The sequence below is a fragment of the Sceloporus occidentalis genome, unplaced genomic scaffold (assembly GCF_023333645.1).
Source record: "Sceloporus occidentalis isolate IW3139 unplaced genomic scaffold, rSceOcc1.0.p SCAF_71, whole genome shotgun sequence".
Lineage (NCBI taxonomy): Eukaryota > Metazoa > Chordata > Lepidosauria > Squamata > Phrynosomatidae > Sceloporus > Sceloporus occidentalis.
The window spans coordinates 2,958,828-2,979,795 of record NW_028317051.1 but is presented as its reverse complement, the minus strand read 5'-3'; the positions used below and the strand labels follow the sequence as shown (position 1 = coordinate 2,979,795).

The following is a 20,968-nucleotide window of genomic DNA, read 5'->3' as shown; positions in this document are numbered from 1 at the left end:
AAATCGAAAGACAATGACAAATGAAATGGTTTTGTAGCACTTTGTAAAACAATAGTCAATTTCATTCTGCAAATAAAAAAATCAGATAAGAACATTAATGCTCTGATGACCACAAGAGTTCATAGGGAGTGAAAATCATTTACTTAAAACAATAGCCAGTATTCTTTTTAGCTTTCATAGATTTCTATGTTTTAGAATAGATTTCATCTTTTTTTTTTAATGGCAAGTGTGCGCAACATTGACTGTAACTGCCAACACCCTCATCCAGTAATTGTGAACTGCAGCTGGACACGGTTGATAATTATACTATACGGTCTTTCCATATACTATGACAATGGGCAAAACACTATATATTGAAATATATTCTAGAGCTGGACATGGTAAAAGTAGTCAGACACTGTAGGACAAGTAGACACTAAAGATTTTAAAACATTTAATATGTGTGTGTTCTTTAACAATTCTTTATAATACTGAACAATGAAATCAGGTTCTCTGTGGGGATTATTTGAAAGCAAAACTTTATTGTGGACTCTGTAAACTTTAATGCGATTTTCTAGCTTTTAGTAACTGACAAAAAACCTTAGCTGGCACACGTTTTACCATTTTACGCATTCGCTCTGTGTTTTGTTCTGCGAAGCTATACCCTGGTCAAATGTTCCGTCATTCCACCAAATGCTCTACTGGTACTGGAAAACCTACTCATTTGAATTCACAATAAAAGGTAAACCTAATAAAAACTAATGTATATTAAATATTAACAGTGATTAATTACTAGCATAAGCATCAAGTTTGGTGTTTAAACAGGAAAAGGTGAACATGTTTTCTGGCAATGGGTTCGGTGTTAATATCTTTAGGGTTGAGACAATGTATGACTTTGTAAGGAAATCTTAGGCACATGCTCTTTATATTCATTCTGGGTTGAAGTCTTGTTCCGATTATGTAGTTACACTCCATTTCTGTTACTTTATGTCACTTTGCACTCTATATCCAAACTGTGGTCAGAACCTCTGGCTACGATGCAAATTAACAAATGCAATCAGACATTGCAAATGGTTATAATAAATCTATCCTAATTTCTGAGTGGGGTGAGAAGAACACAAAGTGACACTTCACACTTGAGGCTGTCAATGTGTCATGTAAATGTGCCCTGTGAATTATATGAACCCTGGCCTTGACTCGGTCCCACTTGTGCCTCACAACATGGAGCATCTGCGTAGATTTAATATATTTGATCTCCCGCCCACATAATTTATTACAGCAAACCCAAAAAAATGCTAGTGTCCTAGAGAACTTGTCTGAAAAAAAAAGAATATTCAAAAGAACAACACAGAAATATTATCTCACTTTACTTGGTTGGAAATTGAAGAAACGGGTCAGTTTTCCAAATAGATTAGAAAATGATTAATACTTCCTTTAGAGGTATGCTATTGCCGTGTCTGTATTCATTGTAAAACTGCTTTGCTTTTAAAGTATTAATAGTAGTCGCAGCCAGACCCAAGACCATGGACAAATATTAACAATAAGTCAACATCACCACATTTCCTTTTATCATCCCTTCACTGTATTTTTTTTTATTTTTTATTTCGTTCCGTTGTTTTTACTTGTTAAGTGCCTTCAGCCTTCAAGTGCAACAGGTTTTCAGAATCAGGTCCTACATTTTTGTCTTTGAGTAATGCTTCCACTCACTATTGTGAGAGGTCATACTTCTTTCAAAATGTCAATGATTGTTAAGCCCTTCCATGATGACTTAATTACAAGCACGTATCCACACACTTAGCTCATTAAAGGTCGATTTTACAGGTCTCACTAGTGTTTCCCATACCACTACAACCCACTTCCACATATGTTTCATCTGCCTCTACCCAGGCTCATCTTTAATTATCAAGGGGTTATGGCCTAACCTCTGTTGTTGAGAACCATACATATATTTTTTCTGGATTTTACAAGGCCAGTACACGCAAACACAATCATGACCTCAAGATTGTAAGCTTGCGAGCAGGGCTCTCTCCACCTAATGTATCGGTTTGTCTTAGTCTGTCAAGTCTCGTCTTGTCATACCCCTTGAATATATGTATTGTATTAAGCGCTGAGTAGATTGTTGGCACTATATAAATAAAACATAATAATAATAACCCTGTTGCTTAGGTTTCTTAAAATTTTACTAAATGTTCATATTACACAGATGTATTCATAAATACATACCTATATACAGTATATACACACGTGTATATATCTCAATTACATTCTACCAGTCATATACGGTGTTTTCATTCATAAATAATAAAACACATATATCTTATCTGCACTCAAAGCATTGCTTTCTCAGACACAGAAAAAGCTACATTACAGCGTCAATTGTATTTGTGTGCAATTTAGTTATTTGCAGAAATGGGCATCCCAGGCAGAAGGTAGCTTATCTACAGCCTATGAGACAGACACACATCTAGACACAGAAAGCACTCTCTGCTTACATTCGAGGCAAGGCAGAAACTACTTAAAGCGAGGGGGTATTCTCCTTTATTTCTCTCTACAGTTTGTATGGTAAAAAGGGCAGATATGTACGCCCCTTGTGCCTTGTAGCAAAGATGGCCCTGTCCTTACCCTTCATAACTTCTTCAGAGAGGCAGCAAGTCACGCTGCCAGCTATCATAGTCATACTTTGTTGATTCCGTTCTACAGCTGACAGAATGACCTTTTCTGCTTTTATATATACAAGTGTCTTTCATTTCTCTCATCTGCTTCTCTGATAGAAGCTAAGCTTACCGACAGGCTCTCTGAGTGTTACTGTACCAGACTGCTTTAACCTGAGCATTTACTGTGCATCTACAACTTTTTCCTCTCTTCTCCATTTACCCTAAATATATAATACCATAACCTACAGGCATGTTGCAATATACTGGTGTGCAAAAAAAAAAAAGATATTGGTATTATTAAATTACCAAGCTTAATAGGCTCTCTCGTGGATATGCCTATTAGTGTCCCACAGGCAGCACTGTTTGCCACAAGCCTCGTCGTCTAGCAATATTTTTTGCGGTATTCTTTTTTATAATGTTTACCAAATCTATTATTTCTACAAAACACATTATTTCTATTTGTTTACAGTTCAAATGGCATATATTAAATATATATTAAAAGCGTATATATATATATTCAACCTATCCTATAAAGTTTTCTATATACATGTAGAACAGTAATGTTGACATTTTAATTTTTAAAACTATTGCAGTTTATTTTAACTAATACAACCTTGTTGAGAAGCAAAATATTTATATATATTTTTTGTAAAATTTTTCATAACGTGTAATATTTTTTTCACAAAATGGACACACAAAGCCCATTTATGGGTTTTTTTTAAGCATATACTCCAAAGAGAGCATTAATGGCTAGTTCATGCCCTCCTTGTGATTAAATAAAAAGCGACATCAACGTAATATAAACAAAGTTTGACTGAGCCATTTATCATCCTCTGCTGCAGTGTTAGAGTTCACAGGTTCAAATCCTACTCAAGTCAATTAAGCATTTATAAAAGGTCGTTTAAATAAATATGAGTTGTAAATGTGCATTATAAAACCACACAAAGGCTGAGGCTCGTGTAATTGGTTGAGCGCAGGAGCCATCCTATTTAAAATTCACAGACATGGTGGTATTTTCAAATTATTTTTCAACTGCCGAAGAAGCCAAATGTTTTGAGTTTTTTTTTCCTGGTTACTAATCTAATATTCACGAGCTTTTCTTTTGTCTAGCAAGGAATTAATTAAGAGCATAGTAAATTTATCATAGGAGGAAAAAAATCTGCTGGCTCACTTTAGGGTTTTTTTGTTTGCAATATTTCCCAGCGTGCTCATGGAAATGAGTTACAACGTTTGGCTTGATATACGTTTAAAAATCAGTTGCACTTAACCCATTGGGAGCCACCATGGTCTGAGTGTGCAAATCACTTGATGGCAAAGAACACAACACACTACTGGAGCTCAGAATTTCTTTTTGTTTTCGACACTTAGCTTTGGCCCTTTTAGGACAATGGCTTCTTAGCATCCCTACCACTAGAGAAGAATGCACTGGCAAGTTAAATATGGAATTATGAAAATCTTTATGCATATCCCATGCACATATAAATTCCCTCTCTGTATTAGGCGCTAACACTTCTGCTAAAAAAACTGTTCCATTTATCTACCACGCTCTCGGTTAGGTAGCAAAAAACAATCAATAGCTTGTGTTTTGACTGTTAGTGTTATTGTTTTTGAAGATATTTAGTTTAAAATTTTACCTCATGGGATTTGAGATAAGTGGCAGCCATTTGCAGGGCCCGCAATATCTAACCAATCTCTTATCCTGATGTTATCTCCCATCTCCTCATTCCACCTCTTACAAAGGCTCCCGGAACTGATCAACACCAATTGGCTACTTAACATTAAGGAAAAGATAACTATACTGGGAAGGATTAAACAAACATTCTCATCAAAATGAAGTTAAGATGGCCGCTTCCATGGTGAACACATAAAATTGGCTTCTAATGCATTAACATTGCTTATTTTAATCTATAAATACCATTATACTAGTGTATTGGGTGTATTGAACTGCACGAAAACGCATAACTGAAACATTACTGAACGCAATTTATCTGGTAAATGATGCAGAAAACTGAACCAAGTCAATAAAAGTACTACAGTCCATAATAGAAATATCTACAAAAAACCTTTTGATGTTTAATAAATATGAGTAAACTATTCTCTCTCATTTATGATAATATTCACATTATGCTTTCTGTTTAACACCCAATAGTGTTTTATAATGCACCCACTTTGACACAGGGTTCATTATTATGAGCCTTACCCTACTCTTTAAAGTAATGAAAGTGAAGACTGCGTACATGCTAGCTTTGAATCGGTCACCAACCTCCATTTATACAGTATAACTCAGATTTCAATGTTTGTCCTTACAACCATGAACATGTAGCAGCAAGTTATGTCTTACCTGACCCTCAGCGACAGTTTCAATATCAATAATAGTGATGACTCCAGGGATTAGGGGATTACGCCTGGCATTGCTGTGCGTGGTCAGGTCCTCATCCGTGGACCCAGCAGGCAGTGTGCCAGTCAGCTGGGTAACCACTTTCCCAACCATGGTTAGTCCAGTTTTCAGGGTCTGTTAATGATCAAAGCATTCAGCTATTAGTTCAGTATCAGTAGAGATTTGCAAACAATATATTACACTGATAGCTAAAAAAATAAACACGTGCATAACTAAAGAGAACATTGAGTTGAGCTGCATAATTCCACTATAATCTGCTACTTGTTTGACAGTTTTGATACATACCATCAGCATCCTATCAAAACACATTTTTCATACAATGGAAAAAGACCGAGGATTTCATTATAATAAAAATAACAGACCAAGAGCAATGATGCATCCACGTCTACACCTACATGTTAGAACACAGGTTAAATGATTGCATTGAATCTCTTGGGACCCCAACCGGAAGGGTCCTCTAAACAAGCACATAAGTACTGTATTAAACAAAACTTTACTCTGACCTCTGATTGTATATGCCTAGGTTTGCTTAGAATTTTCAGTTCTTGAGTTTATTCGAACTTCATGTACATCCAGTGATTCTAATGAATATGATGACAAATGAACCACAAAAATAATGTTCAGTAAACTAGCTGGGACATTGAAGTAAATATTATTATTTATGTAACAACGTGTTAACAGAGGTCCACTTCATAACACACATTTAGAAATCTAGGTTAAAAAGACATTTAAACACATTTGTTATGTACCAAAATAACCACCAGCATCCTACTATTCCCAGGAGAGTCAACTTCCATGTATTCTGCATTGAGTGAAAAACTTTTAAACTCACATTTACCAACAGGTAAATCCTATGTATTATACACAAACATATGAATTTAGTTTTTAATATGGAAGGAGCAATTACGTAAAAACTGTTATATTTCATTCTTCTACATTTATGGACACACAGGCTTGTTTATTATCCTCCCAAAGCTATATATCGTCTCCGCAGGGAAGACACAATCGATTTGTTTGGGGCATAATATTCGATAAAATAATTCTTACCTGTTGCGGAATCGTTTTTGTGTTTATGAATAATGTGCTACAATAATGTACATTAAAAATAAAACTATGACACAATGTTACTCTTGTAAACGTTAGAAAAGCATAAAAGGAAGTTGATATCAAAACACAAATGGTTCAATACACTGAATGTGCCAGGCATGTAACATGACATTTGTGTAAAAATTTAATTCCACATTAACTTCATTCGAGCATCAAAATCTAGAAGCGACCCATACACATGAATAGATTTTACATATTTCAGGAAATATTATCCTTTTCCTGACTGTTGATGCTCTGACACAGTTTTGCTAACCCACGGGTATGTAGTCACCATCAAAAGCAATAAATTTTACAAGACGTAAGTGCTACAACCTCAATAGGTTTCTTTTCAAACTTGTGAATTTAACCTATACATTATAACTCAAGAAAATGTGACAAATGGTGATTTATGTTTCATGTTTCAGCACTTTTTCACATCATTTCACCACTTGCTAATATTTCTGAAGTGACCTCTCTCAGACCCGTGACTTGTGTTTCTAGAGAAAGTTAAAAAAGCAAAACAAATGATGTGTGGGGCAAGCCAGTAAAATAAGGTGATGGTGCCTTGAGGTTTGCGTTACAGAGAGAATTTGTAATGTCATCAAAATCACTCACAGAAAACACACAGTATATAAAGTCACAAAACATTTCATTTATATATATATAAATATATATTTTTTTGCTTAAGAATAGACATGTGGTTTTATGAACTGTTATTTAATGCTCTATGAATGATCTTTCAACATCCTGAGTAAACCTTCCCAAGACCTCTCAGTTGGGTCACTGTGACATGAAGAATTATTCTGCATGTTTAACCACCTTAGTGACTTATTATTTAAGAGTGTCTGTGCTGTGAACATAATATTAATATGTGCAAATAATAGTTAGCTCAGGTCTTAGTAGACCTTTTCTACAAAGCGTCTACCATCATTAAAATATTATATTAAAACTACAGATAAAACTTATGTTTTCACGCAATGCACCCTTCTTTGGACATATCTTCTATAAAATGTTAAGGGAAGATTTTATTTTAGCAAAGCTAAGTGCTGTACCCAAGAGTCACAGAACCAACATTCTTCAGCTATATTCACAAACTTTCTCAAATTGGAATGTAGAATTCCATTAGGAGGTACACCGCTAAGTATGAAATGCAGTAAAACACATAGGATATACAGACATACAGGAGGCCATAAATAACGCCTGGATTGCTCCATAGGGAGCACAGTTGAAGAACAATGTTTCAAAATGTCCATGGGCTGATCCCCCAAATCAATGCTGTCAAATGAGTTCCAGTTGTTCTATCCAGACACAGAAGAGAGGAAGAAAAGCACTAGAATTGTTCTATTGTAATGTGAACCAATTGTACTGAAGTTAAACTAAAACAATGAGAAAAAAAAAATATTTTTATTGATCAGGTCGGATTATATATACTTCGATGAACTGATCATTGCCAAATGCAATCAATACGATGGGCTCATATTTTTTTTCATATATACCCAAAAAACATCCAATTTAACTGCGCAGGTGAGCGATATATACCCAAGTGTCCATGGTCTCTTTGTATGAATTTAAAACCCACTGTATTAGTCTTCCATAACAAATATTTATTTAACTAATGTACCACAAGTATCCCCTTATCACAATAATAATAATTATTATTTATTGTCCTCACTTAAGTGGATTTCAGACTAGTGAAAACTCAGCGCCATACCTCTGGTTCTTTATATCCTTTTCTAAGCTTAATAGTAAGAATCTGCCGGCGCTTTATAAATAAATGTAATGTAATGTAATGTATCCTGGTCTAATTGTCAATGTATCAATGTATAGTAGATAACACCCATTAAATATACAATAGCGATATAGTAAACCAAAAATAACATTAAACAGATCTAATCCTTTACTTGAAGTTTAAAATATATATATCCAGAAACCAATAAACAGGGTGTGTGCACTATTGTGATGCTAAAAGACGGCAATTTGGAGACAGGGTAACAGCTGAATTGGCTTAAATTACCAATGACTTCAGATTCAAAGTAACTAAATTTGGAGATGGATGAAGAAGGAAGAGGACAGACCCACAATCCCATGTGACCTGGGGCTACATGGCGTCTATGATCATTTAAGAACGAGGCTGAGATTGCAGGCGTCTGCAACCAGGACCAAGCCACAGATCAATCGTAACTGTTTTGTTTAGTGCTAAAAACTCAAACTGCAGTGATTAGAAAACACATTAGTGTTCATCAATTAGCAGCCAAACGTTTGTTTTAATAATTCATAGGAAACGACTTGCACAGAGTCTGTTAGTGTGTTGTCAGGAAAGCCTCAGAAGGGCCAACAGAATTCGGCGCCACTTTGTATTGACAGCAACATAAAGTCAGGAAGCCTGGTTAACCCTTTCCTTTCTCAATGATGTATCCAAATACAGAGAGTTTTATTTGGAAATTATTGAGCTCATTATACATTAGCTATATTTTTAGATGTAGAATTGTAAAGTAGCAACGAAATAAGGAATCTCTATTTTAATGTTCTATTCTCTATAGGTACAGATGCTCAATGGAATGCCGCCGCAGGAAAACTCAAGAACACAGCATAAAACAATACATATTTACCAAATAAATGCATAAATGTCCAACTATACCAATGGCATCACATATGATATACAACTTCTTAACTCTGCCACAGCGTGTAGATGTAGTAGATTTTGCCAAAGTATTTGGTACATGGGAGGAAGCCATTTATATTAAGGAGAATAGACCTAATGAATAATATTTGAGCATGAACTAGAAAACTAGAGAAAAACTAGATTAAAACAGGGAGCAGTTATGAATTTAATTATTTTCTGAAGTTTCGGCAATAAAAATGGTACCATGTTTCCATGTTTACAATTTATAAATTAGCGCCATGGAAGTCTTGGTCACATATTCATAACTAGATGTGTTTGGTAAGAGTACAAAGAATGACCATTAAGCAATGGAGTACATTTTGATTTAGCAAAAGGGTATTTACCATATTTGCTCGATTATAAGACAACCCCCCCCAATTTAGGAAAAAAGGAAAAAAGCTTGAATATAAGACTACCCTATAGGAGAAAAGTTTTACTAGTAAATATAAATTCACATGTAAACATTTTTTTATATTTCATAATAACTATGATTGAGAAAAATGCATTTCTTGTTTTTATTCCCTTTTATTTGCCAACCTGCCCCCCCCCAGTTATGCACAACTGACCCCAGGTTTGCAACTCTGCCCCCCAGATATGCCTTTTATCCCCTGATATGCCACTCTGCCCCCTCAGACTTACCAATGCATCCCCAGAATTGCCCCTTGTGCTCCAGACTCTCTGTTCTCTAGTGGGGGCAGCCGGTGGACATCTGTGTGATGAGCGTAGACAACCTCTGCTGCTGCTGGGGCTTCTATGAAGGAGCGCCGGAAGGTCATGTCACGCCAGCGCTCCGTCATAGAACCCCCAGTGGAAGTGCCGGGAAGCCGCGTTGGTTGTCTGGCAGACATCCACCAGCTTCCAGAGAGGAGGATCCAGGTCCCCTGTAGCCCTGAGGGTGATCTGGATCTTTTGGAGGTCAGATTATAAGGCGACATTGGATATAAGACGAGGGATATTTTGCTCTGGAAAAAACATGTCTTAACTTCGAGCACATACTATATTTAGTCTAAAAAGGAGTTAGCTAAAAATTTGCATCATCAAAACTTACAAATATATTCAAGTTAAGTAAAAAAAAACTTACATGGGTAAGGCCAATAATTATAATTAGAAGAGCCAGGCCTCCATATTTAAAGGATATGTATATTTTCCATAGCCATTGTTCTAAAGCAATCAAGTAGCAACAATGGTGGGGAACACAAGCGTTATGGAGGCTTTTATAAATGCCCTTGTTTTCTTTCTTTCAAAATGGACAATAACATTAACACGTCTTAAGATATCCTGGTACAGAATGACAAGGGTGTCCTGCTTTCGTGAAGCTTATGATCTGTTAGGCCTTAGACCTCTGTCAGATAGTCTAGGCTGTCTGCTTGTTTGGAAACATAATTGTGTGGGTAGTTTCATAAATCGGTGAACACTAGGAAGGCTTCAGTCTCAGCAAAGTGAGTTCTAATCGGTTCCAATCTACCATGTGTCTGTATGCCACGGATGGATGGAAATTCTAGCCATATGAAGGATTTTCAAATTTAAAACCAGTGAATAAATTTGTGTTGGCTGTGTGTATATTAGATACACACATACTAGATTAATAGATTAACACTGTGAAGATTGGTTTATTTCCATTTTTGACAACTTCTTATATTTTCATCCTTGAATGTATGTATGTATGAATGTAGATACAAAAAAGCCCTGCTTTTCCTGAACAAAAGAAAAAACTTTTGTGAAAAACAGCTTCCATCTTTAAGAAGCTAAATGTATTTTAAATGTATGGACTCCGCTTGTAAACTAATAATCCCAAACCTCTCTCAGAAATAAACTACCCAATCTGAACCCATTTAGTTTGTTCTGTGATTTAGGTACCCAAATGCATTACTTTACATTTACTTATGCTGAAATTCATCTGCTATTTTTTTCTTTTACAATTCTCCAAAATGTATTTGATTAGTCTGCAACTAGCACACACCATAAACTGAATTTATAACCTTATACTATGTATGCAAGTTGAAAGGGGACTGATTATTTTTCTCAACATCCAGAGGTGCAATCATTTTCCAGGACGGTTGCTAATAAATGTACTTCCTATGGAGGACTACGAAGGGGTAGAAATGAAATTTCTTCTTCCAGCTCAGTGAAAATAAGCAACATCATTTTTTATATGTAACAAAACACGTATTCTACCAAAGTACAAGTAATGTTAAAATACATTGGACAAACATTCAATGTTTTCTATTTGTTTTAGTAACTGCTTTGGCTATTGGTCATACATGTCAGGCAAATGACCTGCCAGTGATTAGGATTTTCCGTCATTTGCAAAACAATTATTCAAGTAGTCACTTTTTTAGAATAATGTTCTTATTAATATTATTTTTTTCATTAATAAGTTGTGCACATACACTCTGAATGGTACATATAGTTACTATGATGCAAAGCTTGAAATGTCCAAGGTACTGTTAAGCCCTGATTATCCCTGAAATTATGTCAGAGGATAAAGTTGGGAATATTATTTCACAGTTTGTGGCTCCTTTCCTTCAAGGTAGAGCTGGTTATTGGGGCTGTTCAAGCAGTTGTTTTGCTGACCGGAGGTGATGGGAACTGTAATTAGTCAAGTGCTATCAGTTAAAATATCAGGAGACGAGTTAGACTACTTGCTAAAGATTTCTAGAGTTGAGAAAACTATACATAGATTGAATTAAGCTAGTAAATATAACTAGGAAGCACCAGAACGTAATTTATTCACTAAACTGTCAATGGCAGGTGACATCAGAAGGCGTTAGAAAATGCATTCCGCTACTTGTACAATTCTACTGAAATATCTAATTCTACGCAGCATAATATTTAAGTGGACTGTTGAGTTAAATACCAGGAAGTTAAAAAATATAGATTTTTACAATGTATGTTCACATCCTTTAGTATGCCTAATGTGGGAGAGGCACAGGTTAAAATGCACATGCACAAGGATGGGTTAAAAAGTGCATGGAAAAACCATCACTACGCAGATATAACCTCCTCCATTAGTCCACAATATCAAGACAAGATCATTATAAGCTATTCCCATGCGAAGTCTGCATTATTTGCAAAAACTCGGCTGGTAATCTTTAGCCTTTCCCATGCCAATTCACATGTCCTCCCCCTCCATTAGCGCTAATGGCTTCGTGCTCACATAAGCTGTTAAGACTCATTAAGGAGTTATCAGGTAACAGGAGAAAACAGATGCAGCTCAGCTAAATCAATTTACCACCTCAGGGTTAAAGACAGTGGTGGCATCTCAGGCAGTTATTAGGTGACGAGAGAACGTGTGTTTATTATTTGATGCCAGACAGTACACAGACTGTCCTATTTTCTTTCTAAGTGTTTCCCTATGTGCTTTATGCCTTTGTCTCATGGGTTACTGTACTCGTCTTCACTTGGAACGACCTGGTTTGTGTTCCCCAGCCAGACTGTAGGCAGAAAGTATTAACCTTTGTGTATTACCATACTTTTTGTATTCCATTTGCAATGACGACCATCCATTAAAGAGATAACCTGAGTGCAGTTACTTTTTTAACACTCTATGCCTTTAGTCTTTCACTTAATATTTGTTTATTGTATGATCTAGACTACTTCAAGGAACTCAAGCATCCAATGTTTATATAATCTTATTGCAGTCAGACATCTTGCAAGTATTGTGGTATTTTTATGCTATAATAATACCTTTGTTGTATTGATAGCGACTTGTTATTGCTAGTCACTGAAATATTATCTTGTATACATATAACAGCAGCAGATTCCACAGCAGAGTATTGACCTCTACCTAAACATACTTTACTGTCCCTGAAACCATTAGATGGCTGTTCGACTCATCTCTCAGGATACCAGCATGGAAAATTATTCATTCTTTTAGCTCTTTAGCAGCTAGTGGGAAAGTTCAGAGTCACAGAACACAGCACCTGACAGAGAAGAAAGAAAAGACTCCTACCTGGAGTCTGACATATTTAAAGTATCTTTTGCTTTTTATATTTGCGATATTGTCATTGTTTGGAAAAATATGCTTTAAAGGGAATACATTCACTCTGAATTGAGTGGGGAATTCTGGAAAAGTAAGCTAATTAACTTATGATATCTCAACTTTCAGCATTTCCTTCGCTGAGGGTGCCAAAACCAATGAGTTTACATCAAACAGAAGAAACAACTTAATGGGGAAATGTTTTGGGCAACTCTCTGTAACGCACCTGGCCGGGAGATCCTCCGGGTCTCAAGCTCAGCAGCCGCAACCGCCGCGAAGAAGGGGAAGACCCCCCGCTAATGTAAGGCAACCACAGCAGCCGCGAGGAAGAGGGAGACCTCCCGCCTCTGCACAGCAGCCACAGCCGCTGCGAAGGAGAGGGAAACCCCCCACCTCTGCCCAGCAGCCGCAAAGAAGGGAGAGACCTCCCGCCTCCACGCTCCAAACCCGGCAGCTGCAGACAGAAGACAGGTCCAGCTCCGGTGTCCGGACTCGTTCCTCTTCACGCCACCTAGTGGCGCCGGCGGAGATTGCGTCGCCTTATACAGGGAGGTTACGTATACGCCACACGCAAGATGGAAGTGACGTAACGGCACTTTGAATATTTGGCGGGAAAACGCTAATTGGTGCCTAAACTCCTCTGCCTATTTAAGAGACTCTAATACACTCAGTCTTCGCCTTCTGATGGTCGTGCCTATCTCGGTAGTGCCTATTCCTTTTTTTTTTACTTTGTTTAGGTTTACAGGGTTCAAGCAAAAGCTGAAGGTAGAACACCAACTGAACAGCATTGATTTGGCATGCTGGATGAGCATGACCCGAAGAAAGGTCAAAAAATAAAATCATAAAATACATCTGTTAATCATGTGCTATTCTCTGAATAGGAAGTCTCATTTTTTCTAAAAGATTGTGTATGTTTTGAGCAAAACAAGTAAAACTTTATAGAATTATGTCACTCTGTGGAGGGGATGTTTTAGGAGAATCTTCCCAGGCACTTGCATGGAGGGTGCCACTGAAGAAAACAGTTCCGATCCCACTTTGTCACCTACCACTTATCCCCAGATCTCATTTCTACTGCAGTTCCACAATTTCTCCTCTCTAGGAATTTTTTACTGTTTTACTATTACGCTCATGGTTATTGTTGTGTTTTTTGTATTTGTGTGCTTGATTGATTGACATATGAGTGTTTTTAGGTGTACTGTTTTTATTATTGACTCTATGTGCCTTTATATACTTGGTTATGATGATATGTAAGTCTTGGAATATTCAAAACAGTCGGTCTGTGGGAGGAACACTCAGCTAATGCACTTACAACCATATGTGTGCGCAAAAGCTGTATCTAATGCCTAAAACAGTCGGCATATGCGTGAGAGACCATAAAGCCATATGTTAGGAATCAAAATGTGACACACCTTGTGGGTGTCTCAGTCTTAGGTAGATGTGTATTTTATTTCGTTAGATTTTTTTTTGTCTTTCTTTAGTTAACACAAACTGATCTACATCCCCTAAGGCTTGCTTCTACATTATATAGGATAACTGTAGAGATCATAAGATGAGGTATTTAAGCACTATAAGCACCACCAGATGAATGCTGAACTTATAAACGAGCAGGCTACACATTTCTTTTTTTACTTTTTTTTTTAAACCAAATGGAATAAGACCAGAAATAGAAATTACATAAATTATTTGCATGACACAACAGCTTTAGGCTTTAGATGTTACAATATTGACCACATGAGTTAAGGGTCTTTTCATTACCGGTGGAGGTACTTGGGATAATAATTCAGAATTTGATTAATACAACATAACAGAGAAACCTTAAAAAATGGTTTCTTTCATATACTCCTGAGGTCTATTAGATCAAAGGTGGTGGAAAGTATAGACAACTACAGAATGTACTGGATATATAACAGTTTTATATAGCAAAGATTAGCAAAAGTACCATCCATTCCCAACACAGCCATAAAGAGCACCACATTTATTTTAAAGATCATGTTTCTTGAATTAAAAGGAGATAAAATTGTTTCTCGTTATTTTCCCCAAACAATGCCCCTTTAATATATCTTTTGCTTCCATAATGTCCAATTCACATGCAAGGACGATGGATATCATTAAAGCAACATGTGTAGTCAGCGTAAAGCTCACTAACAAAAATTAAGATATTCTCTTTTTTGTGGTAAAGAAATAAAATTTGTCAAATGTCAGGAGCAACATCTCTAGGGAGCTGAATAACCTTTCTAGACGCTCCTTCTAGCTGCTTTCATGTATTTCCAAGTAGAATCCCCCCCTCTCTCTATATATCTAATGGGATACTGAGGTCAGACAAGAGACTTACATAATAGAAAGCAGGCTTTTTGGTATGGTAAAAAATGCTTTGAGAAGTTACAAATAGCTTATCATCCCATACGAATTTCTTCTCAAGGGCTGGTTACACATTTGACCTTGATAGAGTTTTTACTAACTTTAATTTTATGTTATACTTTATTAATCTCATGAAAATGCCATCTGAAGAAGTAAGCTTATGTAACTTTACATATTTTTGTATGCTGGCCCAATAAAAGGTTACTACTAAAGACACTAGCATTCTACAATGCAACAAACATTGACTGGCATGGGCCTACATCTTGAATTTTGAGCTACAGCTGCTTTTTTAAAAATGTTGTCTATGGATGACGTAACAATTAGGATAGAAACTTTTACGTTGTTACAAAAAAAAGACGACCCTGTGTTGGTAATTACATTAACACTTATTTTTTCTGTTCACTCATGCTCAGCTGCCGCATTTGCAGACAAGGAGGCTTCTTAGCAAGCAATAAAAACATTGATGAATACGTTTGGAACAGTACTTGCTCAAAATTCGCTCCGACTAGCCCGGCGGAGGCAGGAATGGAGTGGGTCACATAACGCAAAGTTATTTGACTCCCCTATAAAGGTAGTGTAAGAGTGTAAGGGAGGGAGGGTGAATGTATGTTTGTACGATAGAGTGAGAGTGCATGTATAAGTGTTAGCATGTATGTGTGTAGGTAAGCATGAATGCGTATGTGTAAGTGTGTGTAAGCATGAAATGTGTATGTATAAGTGTGTGTGTGACCACGAAATGTGTATGTATACGTGTGTAAGCATGAATGTGTATGTATAAGTGTGTGTGTGTGTGAGAGCATAAATGTGTATATATAAGTGTGTGTGAGCATGAATGTGTTTGTGTGAGCAAGACTTTGTATGTATGTGTTAGTATGTGCTCCCAAGTGTCTGTAAGTGTGTGCTGGTATAAGTATGGGTGTGTAAGCATGAGTGTGTATGTGTGTTAGCATGGGGGTGTAAGTCTCTGAAGGTGTGTTTGTAAATATGTGTGCCTGTGTGTATGTGATATACAGTGAGGGGGCAAGGGGGCCAACCTCTCCCCCGAATGTAAAGCTAGGTCAACCACATATATTAAGTTTAGTTTACTGAATTTATTATTTGTAAATTTTTTTAAAGACTGATAGAATAAATCGCTTTTGCTACATATTAGCAGAACTCCCTCATCATGTTGCTTGCACCAGTCCACCATATGTTCTTCCTAAGCATGAATTTAAGGGACAGAAAGGAGTCATAGTCCTAGGCCAAATACATCATGAGACATTTGGCCCTAATTTCTGCAGTGTATAGCAATGCTTAATTTATGAAGTTAATTGACATTCATTTTGAGCAACAACAATCTAACACCAAGATCTATAAACTACGTTACAGAATGTGATGATACAAGGTCAGTAAAAGTATTGTTATATACCTTTTGATATGTGGTTGTTTAAATGTAATTTTCCTCTCTGACATTTAACACCCCCATACAATTATTCCACGTTTGCAGGATTAGGGTCTACTACAATAGGATATGGGTCAATGATTTTTTCTGGTATTCTAAGAAGCTATATGTCTGCCCTATACCAGCTTTTTAATACAAAATGTACGAGTTGCACATGGCCATTTTAAAAAAAATTATTGCAACCTTTTTATGCCAGGTATTTGATTTGCCCTGCACAAGGTATGGTATTATGCACTGGTCTGCAAGGCTCACCCCCATGTGTCTGTTGTACTCCAGGATGCATACTTTTTTGTTGGAAGGCTTTATACACGCAATGGATAGTTAATAGCATGTACGTGTCCTTTTTGTCTGTCTACCTAAGGGCCATTAATTCATCCTGCCGTAAAGAAGATGTTTTCCAATGTATTTGCCTTGGGTAAACCAGCTGCTGGGGAGATCTTTCCCAGAGGCAAGTGTGCCAATGAAATACAGAATTTTAAATTTTAAATTCAATGCTGGTATGACAATTATATAGGTGATAACCCTTATTCAGTAACTGGAGGAGGAGATCCTACACAAGCTTGATGTTTTTTCCAATCGAATCAGGGCACCCTGGAGGATCTAGATGAGAGTCTTTCCCCTCATAAATGTAAATAGCAACTGTATACCATGTGTTACTCTTGCCAGGTTAATAGAATTTTATACCGTATCTTGATCTTTCTGATGGTATTTATTGCCTGAAAAGCAATCTGCCTTTAAATCACATAAGGGATTCAACTTTACAAATCTTTTAGTCAGGTACATATGTTTCAGAAAACGTTTGTGACAGATCATTTGTAAGGGGCCTTAGATTATCATAGCTTGTCATATGAGGGATCATTTTTGGCAGACACAGAGCATTGTCATTGAAGTGGGGTAGTTGAAATCTCTGCTTGGTCATTATGGCTAGGAAAATAGCCAAGGTCTGCAGACTTGCATAATATGAGGTGGGGTTAGCTGCCATGTTGGGCATAACGATTTTTTCAGCAGCAATATCCTTAAATAATTGACTGGTGAGTAACAGCTGCACAAACTGATGTGGCTCACTATCTTATATTTTTTTTTGTGATGCCGTGGGTTGACGTGAATGGGGTAATGTCCAGTTGCACAAAATTAGGTGGCATCGATAGATTCTTATCAAGCATGGGCATAGACTCTGTACACCACCTTTTTAGGGGTTACAATGTACTGTTCAGAGCAATCCAGGCATTACCACAGGGCTACAATGGTTACATTAAATTAGCTTTTTAAAAAAGCTTTTAAATGTCAAAAAATAGGCGAAATAACATTTTAAACAAAAATGTATTTATTACTGTGATCATCAGGGAATCAGAAGGGTTATTTTTTATAAATTATGTGTTTGGAACCCTCTCCAGAATTTCTGGAATGCTGTGTAACACTGTTTCAATTTCTGTATCTCACAGAGCAGGCCCGGACTGGGACAAAAAATAGGCCCGGGCATTTAAGACTGAGCAGCCCATTTTTTTTTATTTATTTATTGTTAAAGCCCACCCTTCATGTACCATCTTTCCCTTTCACCAAATCACTTAAACATTCATGATAGACACAAACACTTACTCACTCATTCACACAAATCATTAACACACATTCATTAATGCAGTCTCACAAATCATTCAAGAAATTCATCCACACATGAATTCATTCATTCTCATATGCATTCACACAATTCATCCACACATTTTTTCATTCATTCTTGTACGCATTCACACTACCCCCTCTCCCCATCCCCTTCTTATCTGCCCCTTATCACTATGTACCCCTTCCCCATTTCTCAATATGTACTCAATATCTAACCCCCCTCCCTTACCCTACTTACCTTGTTGCCGGAGTAAGCAGCAACTGCGACCGGGTCCGCCACTCTAGGGGGCCGGGCAGCCCCCACCAGGGCCGGCCTTAGGGGTCTGCGGCCGCACAGGGCTTAAATTAAAACATCGGGGGTTTGTTAAAATTAAAATGCCCGGTGTGCCCGATGGCCAGTCCGGGCCTGTCACAGAGGTTGACAAAGAGACATTGACTTTGTCATGTGAGTGTTGGTGATTGCTGTAATTGGTTAATTACAGCAATCATCTGACCCCACGATCAGTGATTGGAAACGCAAAGAGCGCACCACCCACTAAACCACATGACAAGTTAACTTGACGTTGCAGTCTTGCTGCAGCATCTGCCCTCGTCTACCATAATCAAACATGTCTTGCAACTGATTCAAGGGCTAGAAGCAGTCAATCAGTGGCAGGAAAGTGCTCCCATCGAAATCAATGACAGCACTTCCTACACATATGCATGGCAGTCTGAACAGCACACAGCTTTCCCCTAGTCAGAGCTGGAGCTGACTGGAGGTGAGCATACCATGTGAGTATTCAGTTGAACAAATCTCCTAAGGGCATATAAAGGGGTAAATGCACATGACATTCTGCAGAATTCTCTCATGCATTTGCAAACCAGGCAACATGAAAATTTAAAAGGCCCCGCAGTTATCATATGCACTAATATGCACCCCACACGTATAACAAAATATGGTTCAAGACGCCACAAGAAGAAGACACATTCATGCAACACAATATATGCTAAAAATATAAGGTTCAATGCCTGGGACATACTTACTTTGGCAGCACTAATAACAGTGGCAGTATAAGATTGTATGTTGTCTCCACAGGCTCCTCCACGGGATTGATGGCAGCGAATAAGCTGTAGGAATAGAAAAACAAGCATGAATTTAAGGACAGTAACATCCTTTCACTGTGAAAATGATCTGTACTTTATGTTCAGAGCTTTTAAAAAAGCACTTTGAAAGCTTTAAAAATCACAACCATAACCATTTTGAAACACTTCAGTTATTTCAATGCCTGGTTGGGTGTGCCTGCCAATCCCACGGTCTCTTGTCTATAGAGTTCTGTCCAGGAAAGATGTAAATTGTTAGTCACAGACTCTCAAATCTAAATTTTAATGAAGGCATGGCTAGACTATGCATTCTGTGGGTTGGCATCAAACATATGGTGGCCATACTAGGTGTTTTAATTACTGAATGTAAGATGTGAATGCTGTTAGCATAGACCAGAGAAATAGTTTTGCTTCACACAAATGGAAAATCAGAAAATATGCAAAAGCAACCTAAAAAATAATGATAATAAACAGATATGTGTACCCCTGAAATTCCACATATTCATTTTGGGCTTCAACTATCAAGAATCATAGCTCCACATTATCTCTGCAGAATGGCAAAAAGCCAAGTGGTTTCTGCTTCACTGCTTAATAGGCTTTCCGAATGCACGGATTAGACCTTCACTCCAAACAACGCAAAAGACTTTACTATAAGTTGATCGTTTAGAGTGTGTGTGGAATATTTTTTATGGTGGGTTATACTGACAATAGGTGGGTGCAATGCCACCAGTACGTCCTTTTGTAGAACTAACCCCTTCACCCTGCACAAAGCCACATTGGTAGCCTGTACAAGTGCATTCCAGATTCATGTTGCATATTTGTCACATGAGAAAAGTGTCTAAATTACCAACACAATGGATTAGTGACATAAAACTAACAGACCAACCAAGCCCCTATGGAGTTGGAATTGTACATGTTGTAGTTACCTTTATCAAAGACTGGAATATTTCATGGTTCCTCTTCAGGGACTAAGACTGAACACTAATCACTACGGATTAAATTGTTACCACCAACTACCAACAAGACCATGAAATAGCACTCTTTGAACATATTTCAAGACATAATCAATGTCACTAAACTTGACTTATACAACATATTAGTACACTATGGGGTGGGGGGGGTGTCTGACATTAAACTAAAACAATGGCAGTCACTCCCTGGTGGCAGATCCTGGCTGTCTGTCAGATATAATCCCCTCAGCAAATGATGGGATGATATACTTCTGGGGGTAGACACAGAAGTCTTAACAAAGCCAGGGCCCATAGTCTATAGGGAGGAGGCTGGCTGTCAGGCCTCTCCAGTGGCCCCAGTGGAGGGTTCCGTCACAGCCATTATACTTTAATATAACTTGAGATGTTCCCACTGTGAATCTCTGCTGAGACTGAAACACTGACCAATATCTTATTTCATTGCTCCAGCAGATCTAGTTACTTTATCTTCTTTCAATATTGTTTAAAATCCTGTTGCTTAAAGTTAAAATAGAAGAAGCAAACAAATGCTCATGACCAGATCACTGTCTATAGTGCACAGTAAAGTAAAAGCTATCGTGTGCACCAACAACAAGACGTCTATAAATCTATCTAATCCTAATACCATCGATTTAAAAATGACATTACAACTTGTCATTCTATGATTATGTAAATGTTCTTTGGCTGACAGTGGTTATGGGTTTACATATATTCTTCTGCTAATGGCAACTTATTACAGGACCTTA

General features: G+C 37.3%; 1 protein-coding gene across 1 annotated transcript in view; it reads right to left on the bottom strand.

Annotated features, from left to right (window-relative positions):
* LOC149286273 (BCAS3 microtubule associated cell migration factor-like) overlaps window positions 1-20,968 on the bottom strand; it is a 523,731-nt gene that overhangs the window by 413,674 nt on the left and 89,089 nt on the right. The window contains exons 10-11 of the mRNA XM_089494317.1: window positions 19,198-19,281; window positions 4,975-5,145 (exon numbers count right to left, since the gene is read on the bottom strand). Coding sequence (XP_089350443.1) covers window positions 4,975-5,145; window positions 19,198-19,281 — 255 coding nt within the window. The remainder of the gene's footprint in view (window positions 1-4,974; window positions 5,146-19,197; window positions 19,282-20,968) is intronic.